General features: G+C 37.9%; 1 protein-coding gene across 2 annotated transcripts in view; it reads right to left on the reverse strand.

Annotated features, from left to right (window-relative positions):
* Positions 1–7566: 7566 nt before the first annotated feature.
* The window catches only part of CkIalpha (Casein kinase Ialpha), a 225770-nt gene continuing 218936 nt past the window's right edge, over positions 7567–14400 (reverse strand). For both annotated transcript variants that reach the window (XM_067782176.1, XM_067782175.1), the window contains exon 4: positions 7567–7948. In XM_067782176.1, the coding sequence (XP_067638277.1) occupies positions 7771–7948 (178 nt within the window). In that variant the 3' untranslated portion in view covers positions 7567–7770. The remainder of the gene's footprint in view (positions 7949–14400) is intronic.

Genomic DNA, 14400 nt, shown 5'->3' on the forward strand with positions numbered 1-14400 from the left:
GGCTGACGGTCGTCGTAGCAGCGGCGCAACGGCGTAGGATAGCGACGCCAACAATAGGGCAACGGAGCGCGTACCAGTGGCGTGGCCAAGGCGTGGTGTCGGTCAAAGTTCTGCCTGATTACCTTTTAGGGGGGTTACCAGAAGCGGCTTTTGCGGGTGGCGGCTTCCTATATGACGCTGTCTCAGTGGCGGCGGCGGCGGGACCTGCGAGGAATGAAATAGAATTATGGTTAGTGCCGGTCCGCTAGCTGGACACCACCGCCTCCATGCCCGCACCGTGGCAGGTCCGTGGGCTGAGGGGAAGTGCGCCTTGACGGCACAGCGGTAGCCCCTTTAGCCGACTAGTCGCTCTACTGCCTGAGCCAGGACTGAGGTGAAGGGATCTGTTGGCCGAACGGCGGCGAGGCGCCCTTACTTAGCTGGGACACGGGCGAGAAAACCATAAAGGCGACAACCCGTTGTACCCGCAAGCAAAGGGTGACCAGTGCCGTGGCGGCACCCCCTTTCCCTCTGGAAGTGGGATTGGCTCGTTCGCTGGACATCGCTCACCCCGTGGTCGCACACTAAGGTAAGGTGCCGGGGGCAGTGCGCCAGCTCTGTCCTTGCCGGTTCGTAGGCTGCGAGGAGAAACTGGGCCCGCAGGCACCACGCTACGCAGCTGTAGAACCGGGTCGGTTGGAGCCTTAGTTGAGAGGAAGGGGCGGGGTAGCCCTAAGGCGGCGATCCCCCCCTTACTTAGCTGCAACACGAGCGAGAAAACCATTAAGGCGACAACCCGTTGTCCCCGCAAGCAAAGGGTGACCAGTGCCAAGGCAGCACCCCTTCAACTCAGCTAGTCAGGAGGAGTGACTGGGTTGCTTAATAAAGCAACCACTTCCCCTGACTAACCTGCGAGGAATGAAATGCCAACAGCAAATTCATACTCTTTTATACTGCTTTTGCTATGATGCGAGTGAGAAATGAACCGCTAGTTGGGCACTGCAGTGAATTGCATTTTTTTGTTGATCGCCGTGTTATGCATATTGTTGTCGCCAAATGCCATTCGAATGCATGGGTATGTAACTGCTGCTGTTGGCTACCTGTTAATGTGCAATGTATGTATACTCTCAGGCGTAGGTGAAAACAGGTTACAGTGGGGGTCTCGGGCGTAGGAGAAGAGGGGTTACGGTGGGGGTCGTACTATTGTAACGCTACGTTACAACATTCACGACAGCGGTGTAGCCGCCACATCTGTCATATTTTTACACATGTTCTTATGAGCGTCGTTATTTTCGGCGCGACAGAGCAGCACTACAATCAATCACGAATGCCGTTGTAGCCATATTAAACCTAATTCTATTTTTGGGAAGTGACAGTGAGTGGCGTCCTTCTTATTTTGTCAATAAAAACTAAAATAGAAGTAAATAACAGATAATAAAAGCTAAAATCATTCTTTTGGACATTTTTTAAAAATAATAATTTGTGGCAGTGTGTGATGAGGAGATCAAAGTAGGCGTTCGATGTGTTGTATTTTCGGTGCTGAAGACGTCTATCAATATGACTACGTAGATATCCGGGGATGTGGAAATTATTTTTTGTGGATGGCCTTTGTCCTTTTTATAGGCACTACGACGTTTGGTTTATGTTCAATTTTTTTTTAACTTCTCCCTTGTTGAATCTTTTATCTTAATTCTACTGTTGACTTCGTTATTGTATTCGTTAGCACTGCAGGTGACTTATCTTGTTTGGTTGATTTTCCGACAGGGTGGATAAATGATGTATATTGGAACGATTTTCCGTCATCCCTTGTCAAATTTGGTTTTGAGACAAACCGGTTTCGGCGTTGTGCCATCATCAGTGTCGATTTTCGTTCTGATCTGTTGTTGTCATTTGTCCTGTATTTATAGTTCGTAGGTATATGAGCAGGTATTGTCAAATTGATGCTTGTGTATATTTAGTTATGTGTATGTGCTGTGTGTTCGTTCAGAACCGAGGGTGGTTTACTAATCGATTTGTGTGGCTGACTGGGGTAGGTAGAAATCTGTGATTTTAGTCGTTTGACCTTCTTTGTCGGTTTTTTGTTTTGGTGTGTTAATTGTTTTGTGTTTATTTGTTGTTGTGTGTTTGTCTGTTGTACCTGTGTTATTAAGTCGTTTCCTGTAAACAAGTTTTAAAGGCTCGAATATTGTGTCAGAAATTGTGTTTATCTGTTCGTTTATTATTCTACCGTCGAATGTTTTCTGTTTGTAGATTTCCATGTTTTCGAGTACGTTGAGACGTCGGCCTTTTTCTTGTATGTGAAGAACCCTAACTGTTTTATTGATGTTTGCTGGGGAACATTCATTCTCGACCATGTGATTCGCGAAATTAGACTCGGGTATAATGTTTGGATTCCGTATTTTTTGTTGTAATCTCTAATATGTTCTTTGAACCTCATTCTTATTTGCCGTCCTGTTTGTCCTATGTAACCATGCTGGCATCCGCAGGTAAGCTTGTATACGCCGTGGCTGCTAAACCGATCCTCTGAGTTAATGTTAGTTCTTAGTTTTCGCCCTAGATTGTTCGATGTTTTGAATGCTGTGTTAATGTTGTATTTTTTAAAGAAGTTTGCCAATTTATATGTTGCTTTTCCAGTATATGTCATAGTCGTCCAGCTATTATTTTCCTTTTCATTATTTCTTTTTCGTTCTCCATTTGTCCTTCTGAGCTTATCTACTAGTGCTTTTTTATATCCGTTGTTTGCAGCGATATTATATATGACCTCAAGTTCTTTCTTATATGCCTCTTGTGTAAGAGGTGTTCTTTCAAGTCTATGTACCAAGTGCCTTAATGCTGCATTTTTATGATGTTGAGGGTGATTTGAGGTATTGTGTATTATTGTGTCGGTGGCCGTTGACTTTCTATATATGTCATAGTTAAATCTTTTGGCTTCTTTATCAATATTTATCGTGAGGTCTAGATAGTTGATTCCTCCGTCTTTTTCGGTTTCCATTGTAAATTTTATATTGCCGTGCTGTTTGTTGAGGTACTCCAGTACGAGCTCTTCGTTATTAGTAGTTAAAACGCATATTATGTCATCCACGTATCTAGCATAAAATGACACGCCTAATTTGGACTTCAGCTCCTGTATGTACTTTTCTTCCAGATTTTGCATGAACACTTCCATAAGAATTGCTGACGTGGGGCTTCCCATTCCAAGACCGTTTGTTTGTCTATATATTTTATTGTTAAATTTAAAATAGTTTTGACGTAAAGTGGTTCTTAGCGTATTTGTGATTTGCATACTTTTCACTTTGTTTTTTGTGTTATGAACTATTGTTGAGCTAACTATGTCCAAAGTCTCCGATAGTGGTATAGATGGGTATAAATATTTTATGTCAAAAGATACCAATTTGATGTTTCTTGTTAGCTCTACGGTCTCGAGTCTCTCTATTAGTTCTGTTGTGTTAGCTATAGCATATTCGTTCCTTAGCTCCAGAGTATCTATCAATATCGTTTTTAAATATTTGGACAGTTTGTAACATGGTGCCGATTTGAAATTAATGATGGGCCTCATTGGCGTGTCCGGCTTGTGGATTTTTGGTAGCGCAACCAGTGGAGGAGCCGAAGGGTTCATTTGGACCAATCTATGTGCCATGTTAGAATCCACTATATTTGTTGCATTTTTTATAGCAACTTTGATTTGTTTTTGGTATTCATCTGTGGGATCCTCTCTCATTCTATTCATGTTTACAGGAAACGACTTAATAACACAGGTACAACAGACAAACACACAACAACAAATAAACACAAAACAATTAACACACCAAAACAAAAAACCGACAAAGAAGGTCAAAAGACTAAAATCACAGATTTCTACCTACCCCAGTCAGCCACACAAATCGATTAGTAAACCACCCTCGGTTCTGAACGAACACACAGCACATACACATAACTAAATATACACAAGCATCAATTTGACAATACCTGCTCATATACCTACGAACTATAAATACAGGACAAATGACAACAACAGATCAGAACGAAAATCGACACTGATGATGGCACAACGCCGAAACCGGTTTGTCTCAAAACCAAATTTGACAAGGGATGACGGAAAATCGTTCCAATATACATCACTGCAGGTGACCTTTAAGCTGTCGTCGTCCTTCTCGTCAACGATGTCGGAAATTTCGTTTGAGATGCAGTCATGTGTTATTTGTAACTTTGTTTATATTTTGCTTGATTTTGTTTGACGTTGTGCTCATTGCTATATACGGTGTATTATTTTTTATTTTCGTTGATCCTTAGGTTTGACTTTTACTCGGTTAATATTGGAAATCGCTTATTGTTTGCCTTGCTGGTAGACTTCAACATTTTTAATTGTTAGTATTAGTAACTGATGGCTTGCAAACTTTTTTTATGAATTATAACTTTTTAATATACACTTTTAAAGCAGAATTAACATATTTGTGTATAAATATCAGCAATATATATTTGGCAGGATCGCCAAATATGGTGATGAATATAATAAATACAATTCCTTTAACACAGTTTATCAATACAGATAACATAATTAAGTTTATTAATAAATAGTTTCTATATTTTACAAGTAGTTGAAAATATTTTTTTAACGAACAAAAAAATTAAAATTTTTGAAATATAACAAATCAAAAAACGAAAATAAAATTATTGAATAAACTAATGAATTTACAAAGTATATAAAGTTAAAGTAAAATTTATAATATATTAAAAGGAGCCCTACACTCACATAGACTGAATGAGTCCGTAGTGTTTCCCGTTAGAGGAATTTGATGACAATTTGTGTCGTGCCCATTGAATGGGGCGAAGCCTTGTTAATACAACATGACTGCACAAGTCCAGGCCCACACATCGATGAGCCTCGTGAAACCTAACATTGTCACCGACCAAATCATCGGCGTCCTTATTCACAACATCAACACGGGAAATGTCGACCATAGTTGACATCCACGTCGACGGCATTATGAAACAGAAATTGTACCTAAAATCCAGAGCCGTAATAAAATCCTCAAATCTCTTGCCGACAACACTTGGGGTAAAGATAAAAGAAACGCTCGCCAGCCTAAAGGTTACTCACTGCAAGAAAGTACAGGCCTGCCAAAACACCGCTCTCAGAAACGCAATGGGCTGTCTTTTTATGTCCCACAACACGACGTACACAATGAGGCGAGAGTACTCTCAATTAGGGAGAGAAATTAAATGCTGAACAAACAGTTTCTGTTGAATACCCAGAAACCTGGGCATCCCAACAGACATCTGATTGAAGAGGCCACACCTCCCAAGGGCTTAAGAAGTCATCTCCGTAAGCATTATGAGGAAATATTGCATCTGAGAATACAGCCATATGAAGTAAAAAAAACACAAACAGGTCCTCGGTGATATCCACAAACAGGCTTCGGACCTCTATACCAGGAATTGCTCGGCGAACTGGGTTTAAATAAAAACACCCAGAACTCGCAGAAGAGGGACGCTCTCTCCCCAGGGAGACATGCTTCACTCTAGCTCAACTTCGATCTGGGTACTGTAATAAGTTAGACTCTTACCTATCCAGAATCAACCCCTACATACATATGTCCTGCTTGCAATGTGTCCCCACATGACACCAACCATATCTTTATAGAGGAACTGCTACCTTGTTGTAATGCACAATTTTAGAGAAGAAGCAACAAAACATTTAATTTTCCCTTTCTCTGCATGCTGATATGGCATTTTAAGTGGCATAAATCCATTGATATCCTTCCTTCACACATGTGATTTCTTATAACACAAATACACACTCCAGTCGCTTAAACCTTCTTTAAATTACTATAGTTTTAATCATTTCTCTATGGTGAATCTTGAAGTTATCATTTTAATTCTGCCAACAAATTGGCCGGACCGGACCTGCATGTTTTAAGCTGACTCCAAACGGTATCTGCAAGAAACCTCCAAACATACACCGTAGAGCGAACTGAAGACGAGTACAATAAATTGGGAGGACTGGGATCACAAAATGATGAACAGTCATGACGAAAAAAAGCGAAAATCGCGTACGCTTTAGAAAAATATTATTAATAATAGCTCGACCTTAAAAACCCTCATATTGAGAATCTCAACTTGGATATTATGCGGCTGGTAAATGAACACAAACGTTACAAATGGGAAGAGCATTTAAGGTGCTGCAACCTCTCTACGGGTGTTGGTAAAGTGTGGTCAACCGTCAAATCCTTGTCTAACCCGACAAAAGGCAATGATAAAATATCCATCGCCTTTGGCGATAAAACTGCGCGACTGGAAGAAATGCGCCAGTGCTTTTTGCCGGCAATATGATATGCATTATGAGTAATACGACAAGGCTAGACGTCGTGCACAGACGGGTACATAAACACAAACACGACGTAAGAGGAGGCCCAAATCGTTTTCAACATACACTATCGAGCACTTGCAGAAAAAGAAAGTAAACTACCAAAGGAGACATAAGTCAATCTGGCCCAACTTCGTTCTGAATACCGTCACAGGTTAAAGTCTTACTTATATCCAGAATCAACCTCGACTGACGTATGTATGGTTGCCCTGCATGCGATATGAACCCACATAACACCAACCATCTTTTCAAATGTAAAGTGGAACCTACCCCTCCCTCCAGCTTCCCTATGGTCCAAGACTGTTGAAACTGCTAGTTTCCTTGATCTCCCGTTATACTAATTTCACACAGACGGCTTATTTAATAATAAAGGCAATTTTCTACATTAAGACGCTTATTGAGCTCAATCTTCCCTACAAAATTCGAATCTATTATTATTTCATTAGTAGCTAATCGAATGCCTAATGAAGTCAAAAGCGCAATGCAACTCTGTTGGCAGCGTTCCGCTTCCATTTCCGTTTCTTAGTTTTCAAAGCAAATGTCATTGTCTGCATGGCGGAACGATACAAGGTGGCCGCATCGAACAGCTGATTATAACCTTTTTTATTTGATTTGATACATCAACTACCGGCGCAGTACGATTTTGACATTTGTCCATCGAATTTACAAGTACATGGAATTTTTATTGTTTGTAGGTATGTCACCATGCTCCCACCTTGTATCGTTCCGCCATGATTGTCTGTCTCATCCTTCATACTAATCGAGCAGTTACTTCTGTGTGAAAGCAAAAAATTTACGATTTCATTAGCAGGTGAAATGAAATCATTAAGTTTCTGTGTGAAAACAGTATTAGATGACTTTGATGCCAATTATGAGTGGTGGTTGAATGCAACGAAGCACTGTCAACACAACAATAAAATGAGCGAGTAATACCTACGCCAAAAATTAACAGGCAGCAGGATTAAATTTCGCCAGGTTGAAAAGTTTATGAATAGTAGTGAAAATGGTATTTCATGACTTTTGCAAGAAAAAAGTGACAAGAAAAGTTATATTTTCCTTGGGCATCCTGACACTGCGGGCACATCTAAGCTGTAAGAGTTTTATTCATCGACATTTTCAATTTTCAATACCCTAGATACAAACAATTCTCGGATTTGAATAACTGTAATTTTCGTAGTTGGCTGTAAATTCCTCTGGTTGATTCAATTTATTTTAACAATTAGTTTCCGTTTAATTTATTGTAACAATTAGTCTTTATTGACATAATTCAAATTGGGTACATTATTAATTGTAAATTATATAAGTATGTATGTATATCAATATCCATGAAATTTGCAAAATGCATTTGCATTATTAATTACGATGAAATTCCAGTTATATTCCTAGAAAATACGCTTATGAACTCACAAGTATCTTTTTATATTTATTCAATCAGATATCATGGGCTTTCCACCTTGCTTCTCTTTTTCCTTTTCACGTTCGTTACGAGACTCAGCTTGGCCGAGCAAAATTGCTGGATTTGGTTGGCCTTGATGTGTTTTTTGTTTCAACATAGTCCAGTCGTAAACATAATCGTAATGATGGTTCAATGTTCTGAACAGAATCCTGTGAATAAAAATATTTTAAAAGATATATGTTCTCTCCACAAATTTTATGATTTTACTTTCTATGAATGACTAGCTGAATCCGTTGTGAATAAGACAAGTGTGATATCTTTAGCATAGACGATAAAAAAAACAAATAGAATTGATCACCTGATTTTTAAAGTGACTATCGTGATCTCTTTCTGTTTCTTTATAACACCCGCTAAAATATAGCCGACGGTATGCAACGCCATATTGAACAACGTGTCAAAACGCTGCCAAAACGCTAACAAAGTAGCCATCTTGAGCATCCTATCAGCCAGTTGACGGATAAGGTATCACACTTGTTTTGCACACAATGGCTGAATCGCTAGTACTTAAGTACTGCCACAGTTGAGTGGCAATGCAAAAAAACATTAGCCTCACTCAGATCTAGTGGTAGTGAAGCTGAAAATTTGTGCACTTAAAATTAGAAGCTGGTAGTGAAAATATTTCCAGCTTCATCTTAATACACACAAATGTGTCTTCACTCATTTTTGTGGAGGCATGGAAAACTTACATTAGTGATATTTTTTGTTTTGTCGTAGTGGAGAAAGGCAGCACTATGACTATGGTTATAAAAAAAATAGTTCGTACCCAAATTTTTCCAATACAGTGTAATGCTAATGAAAGTGTAATGCAATCAAAAATTTAGTGCACTACCCCCAACTATGGGACTTTGTTTTAAAAGAGCCTATTGGACCCAAAATTTCGGGCAAACAACTTATTATTTGTTATTTTTAGATTCGTAGTTAAATTATTCGGAATAAAAGGCTGACAATAGCGTAACAAAACCACAAGACAAACAACGTAAAGCAAGACAAATTTTTATTCGATCAGAATTTTCATAAAATGAAAATTTCAGGATAAATAGGGACAGCTATTTTTAAAATTGTCGATTTTCAATTTATGAAACGAAATATGTATATATAAAAAACTAGCGGATACCGAGCTAACGAGACAAAGCCCTATTGCACCAACGACTTGCCATGAACTACAAAGAAGTCGTTAATAACATCAACTGCGCATACATGACGGCATTATCAGCTAGTAGACGGGGCAGTGAAGATGAATGAAGTAATGTTAAGTGCTGTTTATATATGTTTGGTAATGTTTATATGATTCATCGAAGTGTAATTCAACATTGAATGTAAGTTAAAGGTCTGTAAAAGAGATATGTAAATTATTATATATATTAATGTTTGTTTAGTTTTATGTTTATATTCTTATGTTAAAATGTACAGGTTTCCTGAGGAAGATGGAAAATATCCATCGAAACGCGTAGGAGAAAAAGAAAAAAAAAAATAAAAATAAAAAAGAACACAAAGAATTTGCTCTTTAATTTGTAAAATTTTTGGGTAGAACTAATAAGCATCACACAGAATATATCACAAATCTTGATAGCTAACCAAACCGCTCACTTGCAGTGAGTTAAACTGGTTTTTCTGACAGGTGAATGTGCCAGGTCACTACATTTACACAGAACCATAAACTGCATTTCGGCTTAAAATTACAAAACTACACATATCTAGTGATGGGACGATACGAGTAAAAGCGGCGCGATTTTTTTCCCGCTGGGTGTGAATTGCTCCATAAGAACATAGTGTACCATACTGTGTCAACTAAGCGATAAACGTCAAAATTACAAACAGCTTCGCTCACCTGATGCAAATCTCAGGTCTAGAGTTGCATATTTGGTACGTAAGACTACTTTAAGCTGAGTTGCATTTGATAGTCTAAAAAAGTTAGTAGTATTTAAATATGAAAAAGTTGCATATATTTGCGCGAAAATAAAAATAATAGAAGATATGTGACCTCCAACAATGCGAAAATCTACGGAAAGTGAAATTGATTTAAATTAGAGTAAAACAAGTGAGGAGAAACTTAAAATATAATGCTCCATACGTGTAACATGTTTTCCTAAAGAAAAAATTAAAATTTAAAATTTAAATTTAGCATTCCGAGTGTATTTCTGCTATGAAAAGCTCTCAGCGAAGACGCATCTGCCTTGCAGATGCCGTTCGGAATCGGCTTAAAACAAGTCCCGTCCCGCCAATTGGTGGGAAAATTAAAAGGAGCCCAACGCAAATGGAAGCGAAGCTCGGCATAAAATTTCTTCGGAGGTTATCGCGCCTTACATTTATTTTTTTATTTAATGGACTTGGGTATAGAAAATGTAGAAATCATAGAAAATATTTAACCGATTTAACAATTTGCGTTTTTTATACTTTTTAGACTTAGAGAAGTAATCTTGTAATAAATTTAGATGAAAACATTTAACTCTGAACTGAAAAATTTTCACCACGATATAAAATTAAAATGTTGCGGAAAACAGCAGCACTTTTGTGACTACATAAACCCGTTATTTTTTTGTGTCCCTACACAGAGCACCAATTCATCGTTTCCAACCGAAACAACAATGGCAACCCAGATTTTGCCGTTATGCCAACTTGGTCGAGTGCCTGTCAGAAATACGTCAACACACTTTTACTTATATACAATGCATAAGGATATATGCAAATAATAGCTGTGTTTTTTTTACATCTATCTACGTTTACGCTTAAACTTTATATGGACTGCTAAGCGTTAAACTTTATCCGCTCTTATGAAATTGCTGCGCATAAAATTAGTACTCCTAAATTTCAATACGCATTATACTCACATGCAACTGAAATATGTGTCTATGTTTCCCCCCTACACTTATTCTATGTATCACCTCTACTAATGGTGTGTGTCCACTATTCATCGCAACCGTTTCAGCTATATGTTATACACTATGGCCACCAGAGGTTTGTGTCTGCACTTTTCGGTACAACATGTTCTGTAGCTAGTTGCCGCTAGATGGGTCTCATAAGCATTATCTAAGCGTTTTTTACGCGCAAACGTAAACGTATACGCGTGTAAAAAAAAACGGCTAATATTTTGACGTGAAGAGTAGTGGAGCTAAGTGTCTCCTTAGATTAATGAGTTTGTAGTATAGATACTTTTTACCAAGTACTGGCACAGTTAACCGTGACACAGTTAATCCATAAAAAAAACGCTACAGTGGTGAACTTTTCTTATTCACTAGCATAAAGAATTGGGGTTGCCAGGCAGTGATTTCCGGGTGTTTCAGGGTGTTGCAAGTTTAGAGAGGTTAACAAATTCTTTACTTTATCTCACAACTGCTAAACCTCGTCCAAAAATATCGGGAGAGGTGTCAAACGACGCTCCAGGATAACGAATCCGAAAGCGGAAATTGAAAATGTTATTTCTTTCCGAAGATATTTGAAAATGTTCATTTGGTTGTTGTAATTTTGATTATTTTGTCGTACCCACACAAAAAAAACTGTGGGTAAAAGTGTTTTGCGCGGATATAGCTTTGGTCTCTTAACGGTGTTGGACCCACCCAAGGTAATTTGTTATAAGCGCGGCCGCCAATGCAGAAAGGTGTTCTGTGTAAAAATACTATGGATCCCACCCCCGGTTTCGGAGCGCTCCGGGGCCATTTTTCGGTTTTTTGGAAATATCTTTTCACAAATATAAATTTTAAATTTCCGCTTTCGGATTCGTTATCCTGGGCCCAAAGCGCGTCTTTTGACACCTCTCCCGATATTTTTGGACGAGTTTTAGCAGTTATGAGCTAAAGTAAAGAGTTACCTTGAAATTTACAATCGGCATTACAAAACACAAATGTTCACTTATTCATGAAAATAAAATAGGTTTATAAAGCCCTTATGGATGATAATTCGTATTAAGTGTAATTTTAAAAGGATTTGTGTTTTTTTATGAATATGGGGGTAGAATATACGAAAATGAGGTGAGACATGCAATGTAACAATATTTAAATAAAAAAATATAACATTGAAAATTGATTGAAAAGATGTACTTTAATTGAAGCCGAAAATGATTGTAACGACAGCCTAAGAGCAACTCACCACATCAACCAAACATCAGCTGATGTATGTACTAGTTGACCGAACACGCTCGCACGGGCGAATGCAACCCGGCGCGTGTGTGTCTTGGCCATTATAATTTGGGAGCGAAATCAGTAAGTTGAACTTGCAAAAAATATATTTGTGCAACGTTTCGACAATTAAAGTTATAAAAACTAAATAAAACTAAAAAGTTAAATTGTTAAACATAAAGTTTATTTATTTGCTTCATATTTGGATGCGCTTATTGGAAGCCCTCCAAGATCCACTTTAAACGCATTTTTACAAATCGTAAGTAGAGTTCACATGGCGACCGTGACATCGAGACCAGGCGGCGCGGAATACAAAATGGTGGCATTACACCTGATTTTCTTCAGAATTTCACAATATCATCAAATTCTGAATATCACCATTTCACAAACTTTATCTCAAATTCATGCTACATTCATTCTACCAAACATTTTCCGGATGCCGATTTTAGTCCATACGACTACAACACAGTAAGTGGCATATTTTCAAGGCACAAGCACCAGTAGGAACCAGCAAAGACCAGCAGCAGGAAATATGTATATAATATGTATGTATGTATTACATTTTTTTTACTTACGTTTTTTATTAGACACATATCTATGTATACGAAATATTGCAATCTTAAATATGCGGTGCGTATGTTAATATAAAACACCTGGATGTTTTTGACTAAAACGGTGCGTGCGTCTAAATTCTAAACTTAACCACTAATACTTCTGCAGTTTTCAACAATTTTTAAAATTTTCAAACCATTTTATAAGTATCGACATTTTCAAGTCTGCAATTTTTATTTTGCCTCAAATTTTTCAACTCATTTTTACAAATTTACATTTCCTTCAAATTTTTCATATTTTCAAATTTCTAATTTAAAAATTTATCAACTCATTTTACAAATTCTCATATTTTTAAGCTTCCATCATCATCTCACAAATCTTCCATTTAAAGATTTCTCTTACTCCAGGTAGAAATTCTTCAATACATTAACTTTTCAACAAAATATCACCATATAAGACTGAGTGAACTAGATAAACAGTCTGCAAATACCCTATAAAATTGATAATTTTTTTTTGATATATGCGGTGGTTCCGTTAAAACCCAATTAAAAATTTTTTTTTTGAAATATGCGGTGGTTCCGTTAAAAACCAATTAAAATTTTTTTGATATAAACGGTGGTTCCGTGAAAAGCCAAGTGAGATTTTTTTTATAAAGCGGTGCGTCCGTGAAAATATACGAATTTTTTTAACAAAGCGGTGCGTCCATGAATATAAATGGATTCTTCTTGAACAGTTAACACAATTTTGAGATTTTTACCAATTAATATCTATATACTTGTGTGCACATTTTAAATTCAATTACTTTTTACAGATTTTCATACAAGTATACTGCAGTTTCAATTAATTCTTCCAATAAATTGTTAAATATTTCTTTAGCGACTATTCACATGTAAACCAGTTCCTTTTTACACAAATTTTTTAAGCTATTGCATAGATTTTATCGCGGGCTTGGCGACTAAATCAAAAAAAACCGTAACGGATATTTGTCAAAAAAGATCCGAAAAGGTTCGAAAAGGTTCGTAAAAGTTCGGTGTTAGCAACAGGCCAAATACATAAAATTGGATCTCTGTCATAAACAGTGGTGGGCACCACTACATTTACACGGTTACCAAATTGAGAATGTGTTAGTAAACACGAACGCGTAGCGAGCACGAAAGCAAAATCAATTATTTATTTAGATTGATTTCAATGCTTGAACGGTGAACACGTGTCACACGCACTCTTTGGTACTCTGTTTTAAGCGCGCGTGCGACAATTCCTCACCGTACGACCATCGAAATCAAACTAAAAGAGCTGTCGTTGATTTTCACGAAGTAGCCATTGTGCTATCGCTTATCGTATACATATATGGTCGCTTACAAGCCAACCTAATAAAACCGCGCTGGGGTTTTTTAGCGCACGCAAACAACCGGCGTTTTTTCCCTAACCCAAATAAGCATGCGTTGCGACAATGTAAAGCATGTGTGAAAACGTCAAATCTAAATGTCACGCAGAACAAAAATTGAAAATCGAGTTAGGTTTTCACGCAGCAAAATCAATTTGAGTTGCTCTCATACAAGTTGTATGTGCATGAGACATTTTTGACAGAAAATGACTTCCTACATCTGCTACCACTGACCAAGCCTAGTTTAAAGGCATGTGACGCCAGAAGGCAGTGTCCAGTCAGAATACCCGTCATGAGTCTACAGTCCTCTCTTTTTAATGATATGAGCAACTGTGTTAGTCTAAGGTTGTAAGACCTACACATAATCTTCGATACTTTACAGCCCCGCGCTTGAACCCAGCCTTTCCCGCTTGGTCGATCATGTGCACTTCTCGACTTCGCTTAATCTCGCCCAATCTAATTGGGACATCTACGGAGCAAGCTTCAAGGGATGCGCCCTTTTTAGCTAGTTCGTCCGGTTTTTCATTCCCATCTATTCCCATATGCCCTGGGA

This window comes from Eurosta solidaginis, chromosome 4 (genome assembly GCF_040869045.1).
Source record: "Eurosta solidaginis isolate ZX-2024a chromosome 4, ASM4086904v1, whole genome shotgun sequence".
Classification (NCBI taxonomy): Eukaryota; Metazoa; Arthropoda; class Insecta; order Diptera; family Tephritidae; genus Eurosta; species Eurosta solidaginis.